Here is a 17205-nt window from a genome sequence, read left to right as displayed (position 1 = left end):
ACTGGGGGATAATGCTCTCATCCAGGTTGTACACTGCACATGCGACTCGTGTGAGATTAAGGTGACCTGCACATGAGCATGTTGGCTGGGTATCCTCATTAAATGGAATTAAGAGTAAAATAATCTCAAACATTCAAATATGACACGTAATTGGGACACAGCGCTGTAGATAGACAGCCTTTGTCAGGAGATGGTCATTTCATCTAGTCCATCTGCTAAATTCCTTTGGATTAGAGACGAGAGGGTTCCTCATTCTCCCTTTCTGCCGACACCTGAAAAACAACAGCCAGAGACTGACTAGTCTTCCATGGAGACAGTCTCCATCAGATGAGGTAGGATGACGGACGTGTTCTCACTCCCGCCACTGCCGAGCTTAGCTAGGAGAGCACCGCCCTCAGCCTTGGTGTGACCGGTGGAGTTTTCAGTCGCGTAACAGTGGGAATCTTTTGCCATCCAACTTAGAGATCCGCGGGAGAGGGGGCTGATGTGTTTCTCCCGTGAAGCAGGGTGAACTCCTGGACCCCTGCCACTTGCTAATTTTCCCAGCCTCCGTTGTCATGGTGATGGTAACACATTCGTGGCAGGATTGGTCGGCAGAGCCCATAGAACCTTTGGAATACCCCCCTCCACCCACTGCCTGTCTGCACCCCCCCCCACTCCCACCCCTCACTGCTTTCCCCTTGCTCTGCCCCCCTGACTCCAGGAATGAGTGTAGGAATGAGAATGTGTCTCTGTCTCTTTCTGTCTCTCTCTCTTTCTCTCTCTTTGGTCCTCATTACTGCCGCAGAGCAGTGGTCCCCCTGATAATTCTACAATGGGTGCAACCACGACCGTGTCCTCATCCTGTGGGATAGAGCTTTTAATCATGAGCTGTTCTAGTCTTTAAGTCCTGCTCATTTCATGTTTACATTGAGTTTACTCCTCAATATCAGTCAGGTGGTCCTAATGTTATGGTTGATCGGTGATTAATAAATTGGCCAATACTAAAATGGCATGTTTTCTATGGCAGATCCAATTAAGTATTGAATTTGTGCAGCTTAATTGATTTTCACTTCCAGGGGGTTGCTAGGCTGCTTTGGTTCCTCTGGTGTTGCTAAGTGGTTAATATAGGGTTCCTAAGGAGTGGCTAGCTAGCAGTTATGGTGTTTCTAGGTGGTTGCTAGGGTGTTGGTAGGTTGTTTTTATTGCTAGTTGGCTGCTAAGATGTTCCAGGTGGTTGCCATGACAGTTGTTAGGGTATCGCCTGTGGTTGTGAAAGTATTGCTAAGGTGGGTGCTATGGTGCTCCAGGTGGTTGCGAAGGTATTGCTAAGTAGGTGCTTCTGTGTTGCTAAGGTGTTTCTTGATGGCTAATAGGGTGGTTACTATGGTGCTCCAGTTGGTTGTGAAGGTATTACTAAGTAGGTACTTTGGTGTTGCTAAGGTGTTTCTTGGTGGCTGATAGGGTGGGTGCTATGGTGCTCCAGGTGGTTGCGAAGGTATTGCTAAGTAGGTGCTTCTGTGTTGCTAAGGTGTTTCTTGGTGGCTGATAGGGGGGGTGCTATGGTGCTCCAGGTGGTTGCGAAGGTATTGCTAAGTAGGTGCTTTGGTGTTGCTAAGGTGTTTCTTGATGGCTGATAGGGTGGTTGCTGTGGTGTTCCAGGTGGTTGCTATAGCATTTGAGGTGGTATTCTATGTGATTCCATGTTGGGCTGCTGTGGTATTTCATGTGGTTGGTTTGATGGGCTTTTGCACCCCATTTTTTATTATGTGATAAAATCCGTAAAACATCCATTGCCGTGCCCGTGTGTCCAATCACAAAGCTGTATACAGGCACCAATTGCACAATCAGACTGGAGGTAAATTTGGAGGTAAAACAGCACCGATATATTGTATTACGATATATCAAAAGCTGTGGGACGAGTTAGCCAAAAGAAAAAAGAAAAATAAGAAGCAGAAGAAGAAGTCTTTATGCACAGCCACAGTAGTTGATAGAAGTAAATTTTTGGGTCTACAATAATAATACATTCATTTTTCAGCCAGATTCCATCAGTACAACAAGTACATGCTGCAGATACCAAACGACTGAGAGCACGCCGGCCACCTGCAGGGTGACAGTCTGTAAACACAGGATCCTGTTCCTTTATTAACATCTTCACAGCAGGTGTGTGACTTATCTGTTCGTTCATTCTGGCTATCTCCTCGAGGGAGCTAAGGACAGGGGGTGCAGAAAGAAACCCTGAAAGATAAAAAAGGAGCCTTTTGTTGGGCTTGGCTGGGTTCCAACCTGTTAAAAATACAAGACTGAAGAAAAACACAGCAAGTCCAATGACTTTAAAGACTTCCAAATCCCAAGTGCTGCTTCTCTCTGAAAACGTCCGTCTGCTGTTGTGAAGTAGAGCTTGCTGTCATACGAACCCACCAATACCTTCTTTCTTCCTGCTTTTCCGCACGGCAACATGTTACCAAACCCTTTTTTTTCACTATGCTAAAGCAAGGAAAGCCGCTTTTACTGCCAAAATTCGTTTAATGCCAACGTCAACATCAACGACGGCTGCCGTGGATAATTTGTTCGTTTTAAGTCAGGATAAGTACTTTCCAAACACCAAGTGCCAACATAATACATGCTCTTGTGTGGCTGGATACAATCAAATTCTCAAAGTAAAGTTCCACAAGGTAGAGGGAAGCCTTACCAGCAGAGCAGAGACAGTTACTGCAGCAGAGTGGCCACGAACTCGTTTTTTAATACCCCTGACTTTCTAAGAAACATTGAGGAAACAAGCAAGTGTCCACAGACTTTTGGCCAGAATGTGTTGCCTTATCTGCGCTGATACATGTCATTGCGTGTTAAAATGATGCCGAAATCGATTATCCATCGTCCGGCTCTCTACCAAAAGGTTACGCGTCACAGGTTTATCGTTGCTGTGATGCAAAAACCTCATATCTCCAAAACAGCTTCTTAACTTTCCATGTAAAAGGATTTCAGGTCATTTTGGAGCATTTCTATTCGTCCATTTATCTTGGAATTTTGCCAGATTCACATTATGTAAGAGGTCTAAAGTCCTGTTTGTGAGACAGCAACCCGTTTCCAACCGCACAAACCTTGTAAGGCTTGATCAAGCCCAGCCTCTTTCTCCTCGTGCATCTAATCCACAGTCTGTAACTGATCAATACCCCAGACAAACACTCCGGAGCCCTCAGGTTGCAGCAGGAATATCTGTCTGATTAATAAAAATAAAATTAGCCCGCTCAGACTAGAGGCCTGGATCTCGGGAAAAGGTCAGGACGGTCTGTTTGCTCTTCCGCTCATGCTCACAAATCTCCTGAGGTCACCTGAGCAAGGCTGTGCCAATCAAAAGTTAGTCAAGAGCTAATTAAGAAACTTGCACGAGAGTAAGCAGCAGAACAAATATATATATAAAAAAACAGTTGACGTGACTTTTGAGGCGCGGGGCTCATCTGGGGTTCTGATCAATGGACGCCTGTGGACTGCATGCACATGGAAACACGAACGGAGAGAGCACAAGACCATAGGCCAAAGCCAAAGCCATTCTGACTAAGCCTAAGGAAAATGGGACCTCCACAGAGAAGACCGGAGACTGGGGATAATACAATACAATAATTTCTGGAAACACAAAAAAAAATACAATGCGTACCTCTTTAAACACTGTGAATTACTGAACTGCTGAGCCCTTAAAGGCCTTTTTAACGTCGTTTTAATGGAGCTCCATTCTCCTCCTTTCAAAAGCTTGACTTGTGTTTCCTGAACTCAGCCTGTGTTTCCTCCATGTAGGGGACCACTAACTCCATCCCCTCATACAGGCTGGAGTTTGCAATAAATGGGCACAAAATTACTCAGTTTTTTGTGAATATCTGAATGGATGCTATAATGCATTAAATGATTAGCCTCCTGCTAATCAGAGAGGTGGAGGTGAGTAGGCCTTTGGTTATTATATTAGTATTAAGCTTCCGTATCCCTCATTCTGTCATGGCGTGCTAGGCCAGACCAAGACGGAACGAACACTTGCAGAGATGGAGTCAAAGCAAGCAGATTTAATAACAAAATAGGATAAACAAAAGGGGGCAAGTGAGGCAAAAACGCAGCAACACATGAACAACAGTGGCAAACAAGAAGGCCAACCCAAAACGAACCCGGGCCTGGGGGTTGAGCTGGGGGACCAGCTACTGAGCAAGAACGGCTAGGCCGACCAAACCTGGAACCACAGGGAGCTGCCGTGAGCGTGGGTCGCCTAGCTAGGACGTGGGTTGCCAGTAAATCCTGGCCGTGAGCGAGCGAGCCTCGCTGATGACTTGATTGGCAGATGACCTGCATGACCTGCTCCTGAACGTGAACTCTGAGCCGAAGCTGACCTCAACACACTGCTACAGTACGGGGAACCTTGAGGTTCCAAACAACACAATTCTCGGCCCTGAATGGCGGTGCCGATGCTTCTTAAATACCCCCAATCCCAGGTGTAACACGTGAACACAATCAATATGACTCAACACACTGAATCAAACATGAACACAAACGAGGAGGAAGTCCTTATTTGGGCCTGTGGGCGGCGGCTCGGAATCGCCCCGGGGGAGGGGCCACATTTGTGTGCTCTTATCTACCAAAACCAGTCATACTTCATGTTGCACAAGAATTTTCTGATATCTTAATGGTGCCATACAATGCATTTGTTGAGTATTTAACATGTAAGCCTATTATATAATTATTATGCATAATTTCAGATACATAAATAATAAGTACGTGACTTAGGGTGGTTAGGGTGGAAAACGTTCAGATTTAGTTTACCACCCTGTTATTTTGCTGTTTTCCCAAAGAAATTGTGAAAATAAAATAAAAAAGAGCTCTGCTCTGATTGGCTGGTTTACATCCCTGTTATGGATTATGAGTGATATAGCATAGCACAGCTGTGCTTTTGTCACTGTAATCAGCCCATTTTAATTACTTATAATTATTATATTTCGTAGTGTTGCCAGATTTGCAGTGTTGCTGTACTCTTACTGTGGAGTGTGTGTGGTTAGCTAGCCAAAGAGTTTGTAGCCAGGTTAGCTTTTAGCCTAGTACCCTTATAGCACCCGTTTGTTTCCTGGGTTTGGCTTCATTTTGCAGCACACTGAGCTCCCTTGCTGGTGATGCATGGGTAGCTCTAGCCTGAGGTAGTCCAGTAAGTCTGATCGGCTCTTCTGCAGACAGTAGGTCACAAGGCCTGGTTCCTGTAGCAAACCGTAATCCCGCAACTAGCAGAGTCTGGAGGTGATGAGCTGCTCTCCAGTATCAACAACATGTCGTGATTTACCATTGTTTCGCTTTGAGTAGGGCTTTCTCTAGTGGGTGTGGTTTATGTAAATTGTGGGAGTGTAAAAACAGTCAAGACTGTGATGTAACAGTTTTGGGGTTTTGGAATCAGCCTGCTTTCCAGCTCTGTTTTGGTTCTGCTGATGTTCATTTGATGGAGGAACGGCAGCGTTTGAGGTTCATGGTTTTGTCACTTCCATCTACTGAACCCTCATTATTCAACTATGCTGAGATACATGCAGTTTTCCGTATCCTTCCACATCCCATGCTCACATTTGCACATTTGTGTAGTTCAGGATTCACTTTCATTTACTTTTTTATGTACTAAAATCAGCCATAATGTATTTCTACATTCCCAACTTTTCCAGCTGGGTTTGTTACTGTCCTTTAAACCTGATATATCTTAAAGACAGTAATTCTGCTTGTTCTGACTGGCTGCCCTGTTTTGTGCCCTGAAAAACAGACCCTATAACTCAACATGCATGGGCAGGACACTACTCGTGTTTTATCTCGTGGACGTATGCCAATATGCTGTTTTTGTGGCATAACAAAGTCAGTGGATACAAAATAGGCCCAACATATATTTATATATATATATATATATATACGTGAGGACAGCTGAGAGGATCATCATAGTCTCTCTCCCCTCCGTCATGGATATTTACACCACCCGCTGCATCCGCAAAGCAACCAGCATTGTGGATGACTCCACCCACCCTTCACACAGACTGTTCTCCCTCCTGCCATCAGGAAGAAGGTACCGCAGCATCCGGTCCAACACGACCAGACTCTGCAATAGCTTCTTCCCCCAAGCCATCAGACTTCTCAACTCCACAGTCTCTCTCTCTCTCTCTCTCTCTCTCTCTCTCTCTCTCTCACCAACCATTTACCCCAGACAATATGGGAAGCATTTTGCACTAATAACTTTACTACCTCACTGGACTCAGTATTTATTGCACACTGCATGATTTGCACACTACCCCTAATTATTTATTATTCTCTGTCTGTACTGTGTTGTGTTGTGTTGTCTGTCTGCACTTGTACTGTGCTGCACTTGTGTTCTGTATGCACTGTGTCTGTGTTGCACCATGGTCCTGGAGGAACGTTGTTTCATTTCACTGTGTACTCTGTATGTAGCTGAAATGACAATAAAAACCCACTTGACTTGATATGGTCTGGATTTAACAGTGTTAGACAGATTACATCAAACCTTTATCTAAAAAAACGTTCCCATCATTTCAACAGAGGCCCTGCTTCCCTGTACCTTCTGAGGAGAGCTTTTTGGTCTTTACAAGTGATTATACTGGAAAAGTATAGATTTTGTTACTGTTCTGCACACTCACACACACACATACACTCACATACACACAAAGCTTTGAAGGCAGCCCCCTTTTATGTTGCTAGGAAACAGACTCTCCCCATGAAGCCTCTTTATTATTATTACAATATTATTTATTTTGATTATTCTGACCTCAGAAAGGTATATGAGAGTGCAGACAGAGGATGTTGAATTTAAAGGTGAAATGTATATGATTATTAATGTCAGGAAAAATGCACACATGTACACACACACACATGTATACACACACACACACACACGTATAGATACACTAGAATACAACAGGCACTGCCAGGCGTCAGATATAGAAAATTAGGCTCCACACTCGTGAGTCAAAAGTGTTCCTTCCGATATTAAATGTTAAGTATGCAATAACCATTCTTTGGGCCGGGCGACATTTCGGGGGGAAATCATCTTGGGTGGGTTATTACAGAAAAGAAAAGTAATGCTTGCCCACACATAAGGAAATAAAATTTGGACAGAATTCATTTCCTGCGGATCCAGTAAAGCTGTGCTCTTCCCTCTGTGTACGCCTGGCTGACCTTTAGCCTAACCAGGCCATTAAGAGTTCTGTCACAGACCTACTCACACACTTTCCAGCAGCTACTCCTGTTGTTAGAGGCCTAATTTGCTTGTACACAAGAAAACACACTGGTCATCCCGAGCTGTACGCCCTCGGGATTTCATGTGAAACACACACACTGTGTGGTTTATCAGATTAAATATAATCACCGCAGTTTGATGTAGCACATTCCCTGCCCTTTATTCAGTTACCTGCTCATTGTGGAGAGGCTGCAGGAATATCATGCGGTAATTAGTTTTTCTAAGCCACTGAGATGAGTACCCCAATTTATCAAGCAGGTACTACTTAAGAAAAATGTCGCCCTATTTTAGAAAGTAATAAAAAAACAAAACAAAAAGGCATTAAAATCCATTTCGTTAAATTGCAATCAGGGACACAAAGTCTTCATAATGACTTTATAAATATACAACCCCAGAAGAGGCCTAATCAAACGGCCTACATACACACAGCCGTCTCCGCTTCACATCTGTTTACCTTCTTCTTCTAACTATGAATCACTTCAGTGTTCAAGAGAGTAAAACAGCTCCCATTAGCACAGAGTGGCTTGTTGTGTCTTATAATGAATGCAAAATGCCTAATCATTTAATTGAATGTATATATATATATATATATATATATATATATATATATATATATATATACTCAGGTAGAAGTGAGTGGAGATACGAGGGTTTAAAAGACTTCTATAGAAGCTGAAGTATCAACTTAAGCTTTTTACTCCAGTAAAAGTGTAAAAGTTCTGGTTTCAGAACGACTTCAAGTAGAAAAGTAAAAGTAATGGAAAGAAAAAAAAAGGCCAAAAGGTGCACTACCCCCCCCCCCCCTCCCCAAAAACCCATTTCTCTAAAAGTCATAATGAGGAGAATGATCTATTAAAATGTTGATGTTAAAATGTTGGGCTGCACTAGGCTCCTGTTTCAGCTGCAGATCTGCCCATTGAAAATGAAGCATTTCAGTAATATCAGCTCTATTAAAGGAGCGTCTCTGTGCTCTACTGAGCATTAACATGAGCTTCATGGAGGAAAATATGAGGAGTCGTTGTCTAGAGGTTCTGTAAAGCTGCAGAAAGTCAGACTTCAGAGGCGTGTGATCAATAAGCTTTATTGGAATGTAAATGTGGGGCTCAGTCGGGACGTTTCACTGCAGCTCTCTTGAGTCTCTGCCACGGACACAGTCTTCATACTAGACTACAGACGTCTGCTGTGAGCTCGCTGGAGAGGGACGGGACATGTGCAGGTGTGATGGATCGCTTATAAACCAATAGGGAGTCAGAATGGAGTCTGTTTATACTTCTCATCCAATCAGGATCAGACTCACACTTTCTGGATGGAGAGATTTATCTGGAGAGGGTTTTTATTGATGACGAGCCGGAATTAAAACTAAGGGAAATGAAATAGGAGGAACGAGGCTGTTTTTAAAATGTAAGGAGGAGAAAGTTCAGATAATTGGGGGAAAATGTGAGAAGTAGAAGTAAAAAGTCTGAAAAATAAAGAATTACTGCAGTAAAGTTTAGATAAACAACATTTCTACTGAAGTAAGATAACGAAGTATTTGTACTTCAATACTTAACACCTCTCTTTTTACACAACCTCTCTTCATCTTTTAGACCTAAACATGTTGTTTCTGTTACAGTGCCTTTACCACTGATGTATGGAAATGACCCCTGTTCTGATTGGCTGCACTGTTTTGTGCAACATCCACCTGGCCACCATGTTTATCTCTTAGATCTCCATAGTCCATATTTTACAATCTCATTTTTGCTGGTTTTCACTTTTAGTCATATTGTGAATCTGCCTGCTGTTCTTTATGTTGAATGGACCAATAGAAACGCTCCAATCTTTTTACACTGACTTCCATTGAAAGAAGTTTTTGGAGATACAACGTTGGATGGACCACCACCACCATCATTCCAGAGAACACAGTTCTTCCACTGCTCCACAGCTCCTCAATGCTGGGGGGCTTTATACCCCTCTAGCCCACACCTGGCATTAGGCAGCATGGTGCCAGTAGGCTCATGTTCATCTGCTCCAGAGAGTCCTATTCTATTAGTCCCTTTTAACAAGCTAGACCAGCTTGGTGTGTGCATTTGCACTTCTGTGTCAGCAATGGGTGCCACTTAAAGTAGTTGAATGCATTAGTTATTATATTCAGCCATTCAAAAGAATTGTTTTGGGTCCTTTATACCCAAGAGCCAACCAACCCTCTACCCATCTGAGGCATTCTCTTTGCTCTTGATGCCTAATTCGGTGTTAAAAGTGTAATAGCATGAAAACATTCACACACAAGACACACACATCCACACCCCCGCCAGTCAACGCAGCGCTAAATTGCACAGTTGGGGTCTCCAGGTGAGCAATTTGCTGTCTGCATGTCTCCACGAAATAAAACCAGCTCCGTATGATCAAAGGAAAAACTTCCACAGACGGGAAGCATGAATGCGAGGCAAGATAATGAAGAAAAAAAGAAAAATGGAAAAAATCCACAGCCCCTCCGCCCCCTGCTGGTGGGAATTGTCTCCACCTCATCAGTTCCCTTCATGGCTGCTAGGGTCAGGACTCGCCCCCCAGCAGGCCGTCATCGAGGCCATCCTGAGTCAGTCAGCCCTCGGGCCGAGGTGGGGCCGCCCAGACCTCTCGCTTATTTGCATAATATTAATGAGCATGCGTCTGGGTCAGACGCATTAGTTCTCGGGTTGGCACTAATGAAGGAGACAAACAGCTTCCCCAAAGCATAATGATGGCGAGAGTGTCGCCTGCAGCCTGTCGGCTTTCGCGCTCCGCAGTCTCTGTTGGCTCAGGGAGACGATTTGCAAAACAAACCACATCACTTGGGACTGGCTGAGTTTAGTCTTCTCCACAGTGTGGGGAGACCAAACAACGGACACCCAAAACAAAAACAGACTGGCATTTGAAGAGCCCAGAGAAACAATGTCATTAACCCCTTCGAGCCTAAACCATCAAAAAACGGCCAGAAAATCTAGATTCTTTAAAACTGGAGCGTGATTTAAAAAAATAAATTAAATACTTTGCATAAAATGACTTTTATTTTGTATAAAAGTTGATAGATCCAGAATGTATGGCTCACAGCTTTTAGTTTTTTTAGAAAAATAAATTAAAACAGATCACAAAATTGTTCAACCCTTTCTACCTAAAAGCTACTCAAGTAAATTCAGACTGTGATGTATTTGTATGTAAATCTGTATGTATTTTTCTGGCGCATGCAGTCAATGGGTAATCCACCATCTGATTTTATTTTCTTATTTATATAATTTATTATTATTTATATAATGAATCATATAGTATTGTTGTTGTGTTTTAATTGTATTTTAGATTACTGCTAGTATTAATATTCAATTCAATTCAATCTTTCTCTGTGGTGCTTTTTAACAGAGCAGCAGGCCTGAGCCTCTTTAGAGCAAGTCAGTGACAACAGTGGCAAGGAAAAACTCCCTCAGGTCAAGAGAAAGAAACCTTCAGAAGGACCAAGACACAACAGGGGAACCTGTCCTCCTCAGGTCCACAGGATAATAATAATAAAAAGCAAAACAGGAATAAAAACAACAATAAAACTAAACTGAATTAAGAGAAAAATGGCAAATGTGCCATCAAGCCATAAGGTTAGGTTAAAGTCTGTGCAGGTGAATAGTGACAGGCAGCAGGGTAGTGGAGAGCCAGGTCTGGCGGCACGGGAATGAAACAGTTGTAACCGTATTTATATTTATAAATTTATATATTTATGTGTTATTTATGTATATATATATATATACATATATATATATGATTATTATTATTTAAGATAATCAATTACTGAACTGTCACACTGATGTTGCAGAGGTTTGACAAAAACTCAAATATGTGTCAAATATAATACGATACACAAATATAATAACTTAAAAGGGTTAAAGGGATACTCCAGTGTTCTTCAACCTAATATCAGCTGCATCTGGAGCATACAGTCAGTTACCCTGGACAATCATTTTAATGCACTTTCCAGTACTTTACAAACGATCAGAAAGCCTGCTGACACAAAACACTAATTTTCTAATAGAAGTGAACGAGGAGCGGCTTCAGCTTAAGCTCAGGTGTTCTGTACTAGGTGTAGTAGGACGATACACTGGACATTCTACCCACCTGTGCAATTGCTTAGACCTGCACAAATGCACTATAACTTTTTTGCAGATGTAAATCTGGTAGTTGTTCTTAACAATGTCAATAATTATCAATTTTGTCAAATATTATCGTTATTGTTAATATTGTCACTATTGTTATTATTTTTATTATTGTTGCTATTGTTTTTGTTATTGTTATTATTATTGTTACTATTGTTATTATTAATATGGTTGCTATTGTCTTGTTATTGTTATTATTATTCTTAGTATTGTTATTATTATTGTTGTTGCTATTGTTTTTGTTATTGTTATCATTATTGTTACTATTGTTATTATTATTATTGTCACTATTGTTATTATTATTGTCACTATTGTTATTATTATTATTGTTGCTATTGTTTTTGTTATTGTTATTATTTTTTTACTATTGTTATTATTATGGTTGCTATTGTCTTGTTATTGTTATTATTATTCTTACTATTGTTATTATTATTGTTGTTGCTATTGTTTTTGTTATTGTTATTATTATTGTTACTATTGTTATTATTATTGTTACTATTGTTATTATTTTTATTATTGTCACTATTGTTATTGTTATTGTCACTATTGTTATTATTATTATTGTTGTCACTATTGTTATTGTTATTATTGTTACTATTGTTATTACCATAATATGATATCTTTTTTTTTACTTATCCAACTGTAAAGAAGTCAAATCCTGAAGAAACCAGTCACTAAAAAAAGCCAAATTAACTGTAAAAATGTCAAGCAGAGCCTTGTCAAAAACCCTGACTCTGAAAAAAGGAAAAAAGAAAAACAGCACCAGAGAAAAGAAGTCGTGATGGCAAACTCCCAGACAGGAACAGACGTCTACAGCAGGTACCTGCCATGTATTTGGAGCACAGAGCCAGAGTGAATGAAAGGACCTCAAATCAGGCCCAAAACAATTATTTCTCTTCAGCGCTGCATGTAGCTCTGCCTTCCCCCTCCTGGTAGATGGATGACACGCACTCATCAACCACAAAACACAAACGCTCATCTTTTAAGAGCAGCTGGGAAAACAGACATGTTTTGGTTGCTATAGAAACCTCAAGGTTTATGTTCCCGTTACTTTTGGCATTGACATCAGGCGTGTCTGAAAAGGAATCAAAACAAGGGAGACTGAGACGGTGCATGAGAAAACACACTCGCGCACACACACACACACACACACACACACACACACACACACACACACCACACCTGTGCGTACCCAGCCAACTGTGCCTGTCTGACGGAATCAGCTCCTGTCCAAGCACCCAGATTCGGATTTAGGCTAGTTAGGAAACGACAGCTCGCGCACACTTCTCACACATTTGGCACTGAGAAACGGCCTGAGCTTTCAATCTGGTACATATAACCCTGACATCTCCATTCTGGGTTTGCATGCTTAGAAAACTCCCTCTGTCATAGATATCACTGCTGTCCTGCAAGAACCTTGTATCTTCATGCTGGTCATTTTTTACTTTTTGACATGGTGCATATCTGATAGTTGTTCTTTACATCTTGCCTGAAGTTTACGAAGAATGGACTAATAGAAATGCTCTAAAATGACTTGGAATATTTTTTTTTACATTGACTTCCATTGAAGGCTCTGAAGGTTTTTTCCTTCTCTTGTAAAGTTGTCTTTTTGTTGGACACCTTTTGGACACCTTCAAAATTATACATTTATTTGTAATGGTAAACCAAGTTGATTTAGTTTCCAATTTGTCAGTTTTACCCCCTTTCTACCCCCTGTCCAATTGCATAGACCTGCACAAATGCACTATAACTTTTTTTGCATAATGTAAATCTGGTAGTTGTTCTTAATACTGTCAATAATTATTATTATTGCCATTATTGTTTTTGTTATTGTTATTATTAATGTCACTATTGTTGTTATTATTAGTAGTATTATCACTATTGTTATTATTATTATTATTGTTGTTGTTGTTGTTGTTGTTGTTGTTATTGTCACATTTGTTATTATTATTATTAGTATATCACTATTATTATTATTAGTAGTAGTAGTAGTATTATTGTCACATTTGTTATTATTATTATTAGTATTATCACTATTATTATTATTATTATTATTATTATTGTCACATTTGTTATTATTATTGTCACTATAAAGTTTTATGTAGCAAATTCAGCACTTTTTTATATGAAAATGACATATTTGGGCATCTGCCCACAAATCTAAGCATTATGTAGTTATGAAAGTGAGGTGTAAAAATCTAAAGTGTCATTTCAGCGGCTAATAATATTTCTAATGACAGTACAATAGTGTTATTGGTTCTAATAAATGCTCCAAAAAGAGTTAATAATATAATAATAATATAATACATTGACTTCCAATCAAATTTAAGACTGTGGCTGAATGCAATCTAAACCTCACAGCAATGCTCTCTGAAATGTAGTCATCCCAAAAGTACTGAACGGAGCAGAGAACACAGTTCTTCTTCCATTGCTCCACAGCTCCTCAATGCTGGGGGGCTTTATAACCCCTCTCTATAGCCCACGCCTGGCATTATTAGGCAGCATGGTGCTGATTGGCTTATGTCTATTATCTCCTCCAGAGAGTCCTATTCTATTGGCAGTGCTTCTCTACAGGGACCAGACAAGCTGTGTGTATATGTGTGCATTTGGAGGACTGTGTCAGCAGCAATGGGTGCATCTTAAAGTAGCTGGATGCATTCATTAGTTTGTGGGTGTCCACAAACATTTGGACATGTACTATGTCTGGTGGGAAATAGGTACCTTTTACCATGCCAACATGGACCTGCCTTAACTTCTCTGGTGGGAAGAGTTAAAGTGTGCATTAGCATCCAGTCTCTGGCAAGGTGTTAAGTATGATGCGGTTACAGCACCGCTGGGACGACGCTAGATTAGATGAAATGTCTGAAACTGGCCCAATTTTTCAGCAAGAGTCTCCAAAGCCACTGTGGAGCGCGTTACGGCCGGCGGCCATATTTACAGACCCTGAAATTACCACGGTCTCCTGGGGCTCCCGGGAACACATTTCTTTACAACAGATCAGCCGAGGCGCGAGTGCTTGTGATGAGGCAGCACGGGCCACACTGCTTTCCAGCCGAGGTGAAATGATCTGAAGATTAGACGTGAATGAAAGATCCCATTCCGCTCGCTCTCTCAACCTACTTCCCTCTTAATGAGCTGCAAAGGTAATTGTCTCTTAATCCGTACAAAGGGCCGTCTCTCTCTGAGCGCTATTCGAAACGGCAGTTCATTTGAAATGTGGGAGAGCAAGATGTCGAGATTGAGTCACTTTCCAAAGCATGAACACAGTGCAGCCATGGTGGGCGTCCGCGAGCGACGTGACTCACCACAGCCTGCTCGCCGACTCTCATCCTGCCATCTGTTTTGATAGTTTTGGGGGAAGTAAATACATCAATACAAACAATGACCACCAGCAACAACAGAGTTCTGGGGAATTGAGGGGGGGGTCTCCATAGGCTGGCCATCACTTCATTGACAAAAATATTGGGACACCTGTTCTATTATTGTTGGAGCTCATCTCGTCCAGTGAAGAAAAGGCTTTTGGAGGAGCGTTAGCGTCACCACCCCACACCTCAATATCCCTAGAACTGCCCAACTCATCCCAAACGTACTGGATGGAGCTCCACCATCCATCATTCTAGAGAACAGAGTTTTTCCACTGCTCCACAGCTCTTCAATGCTGGGGGGCTTTATACACCTCTATAGCTCACTACTGGCATTAGGCAGCATGGTGCTGATAGGTTCTATACTATTGGCAGTACTTCTGCTCTACAGGGACCAGACAAGCTGTATATGTGTGTCCACAAACATTTGGAAATACATGTATTGGACTCTAGGTGAAGCAATAATCTGGACCGTCTTGGTGTCCTGGAGGACGGTTTGAGAAGGTTATTGCTGGGCTTCCATGCATCTTCTATGCATCTCATGTCATGGATTCTACAGGACCTCTGAAGATGTCCTGATGTGGTATCTGAAACGTTATCAGAGACGCTATTCACCAGTTGTCCTTCCTTGGAGCACTTTTGGTAGGTACCACGGACCACGGCTTACCAACCACGGCATACCCCACATGACCTGCCTGATGTTTTGGAGATGTTCTGACCCAGACGTCTAGAACAGCCCAGTTGGGTTCTTGTCAAAGTGTCTCAGATTCTCACACATGCCCACTTTTCCGGTTCTTAACACATTACCTCCAAGAACCGACTGTCTCCATTGCATAGGTGCATGTAGACTGCATGTTCACTACGTGGACAAAAGTATTGGGACACCTGTTCATTCATTCTTTCTTCTGAAATCAAGGGTATTAAAAAGAGTTGATCCTGTCTCTACTGTCAAGGGAAGGCTTTCTACTAGATTCTGGATTCTAGATTCCACTGCAGTGAGAATTTGATTGCACTCAGCCACAAGAGCTTTAGAGAGGTCAGGATGTAAGATCCTTTCATTTGCTGTCTAATATATCTACAGTGATATTATAAAGCAGATAATCAATGTTATTCACTTCACCTGTCAGTGGTTCTAATATTATGGCTGATCAGCGTGTGTGACTAATCACTAAAGGCTACGATCGTTATTAATATGATAATTGATTCCAAAGACATAAACAGTGGTGTATGCTGGTTGTCTCTATCAGTGTGTGATGTGGACTCACCCCAGCACGACTCTGTCAGGGGCCCTGGTGGGTGTTGGTGGGCCGGCAGTGGCGGCAGCAGCAGGGGGAGGCTCCCTCCTGCTCCTCAGAGACTGGCTCCTCTGCACCTGCCTCAGCACACTGCTCTTCAGCTCCAGCAGCGTCGACATTGCTCATTCACCACCTGCAGCAGAGACAGTGCCGTGTTAGCGGTGCACGTGCCGGCTGATGGCACACGTGACACTTTCTCATTCAGGTGCATTTAATCCCCTCACCACCAAAACTGGAGGGAAAACAAAAACAATTAACCTGATGTCCACCTCGCTGGACAACCTTTGGCTGGGAGCACAAAAAGTGTAATGAGTAATTACTGTAATGACGGCCTCCCTTCCGCACGCGCTCTGCCCCGAGCTCACGCGGCGCCTGTCCAGTGTTAATTGACGTGTGTGTGCCAGGCACATTTGTCCACACTGAGTGGTCAGTGGTGTGATATGGAAAGTCAGCAATTACGCACAACGTTCACGATGCTCTCAGACTTGGCTTACCAACCATGGGACAGTTCAGAACGAGAGAAGAGTGTGGGAGAGTTCAGCAAAGTCCAATTTACATAATTATCCCTCAATCAGTCCTTCCTTTTTGGGGGGTTAGCACTGGAGCTAAAAGGCTGATGTACCTAGCAAGTAGTTAAAGTTCATACCCCATCATTTAGCATCATGTGAAAATGTTGCCATGGTGATTGTCTCAGCAGCAGTTCTCCAGACAGAAACGTCTTGCAGATGAAAGAGAATGGATAGACTGGTTGGAGCTGACAGAAAGGCTACAGTAGCTCAGATAACCACTCTGTACAATCATGGAGAGCAGAAAAGCACCCCGGAATGAACACCACCACCTCAACCTTGAGGAGGATGAGCACCACCAGGAGACGACCACGTCGGGTTCCACTTCTGCCTGCCAAGACCAGAAAGCTGCCGCTCAGGCTCACCAACACTGGACAGTTCAAGCCTGGTCTGCCGAATGACGATTTCTGCTAAGGGTCAGAATTTGGCACCAACTGCAGGAATCTTAAGCATGGACCCAACCTTCCTTGTGTGAACAGTCCAGGCAGGTGGAGGTGGTGGTATAACGGTGTGGGCAATGCTTTCTTGGCTCACTTCGGGCTGTTAATACTAATGAATCGCGGCTTGAAGGCCACAGACTAGCCGAGTGTTGTTGCTGACCATGTG

General features: G+C 42.4%; 1 protein-coding gene across 4 annotated transcripts in view; it reads right to left on the bottom strand.

The window, feature by feature from the left end:
* baiap3 (BAI1 associated protein 3) overlaps positions 1–17205 on the bottom strand; it is an 83670-nt gene that overhangs the window by 50383 nt on the left and 16082 nt on the right. For all 4 annotated transcript variants that reach the window (XM_072676426.1, XM_072676427.1, XM_072676428.1 and 1 more), the window contains one exon: positions 16004–16166. In XM_072676426.1, the coding sequence (XP_072532527.1) occupies positions 16004–16152 (149 nt within the window). In that variant the 5' untranslated portion in view covers positions 16153–16166. The remainder of the gene's footprint in view (positions 1–16003; positions 16167–17205) is intronic.

This window comes from Salminus brasiliensis, chromosome 3 (assembly GCF_030463535.1).
Source record: "Salminus brasiliensis chromosome 3, fSalBra1.hap2, whole genome shotgun sequence".
Classification (NCBI taxonomy): domain Eukaryota; kingdom Metazoa; phylum Chordata; class Actinopteri; order Characiformes; family Bryconidae; genus Salminus; species Salminus brasiliensis.
Note: the sequence above shows the minus strand (reverse complement) of the source record. Positions and strands in the feature narration are given on the sequence as shown.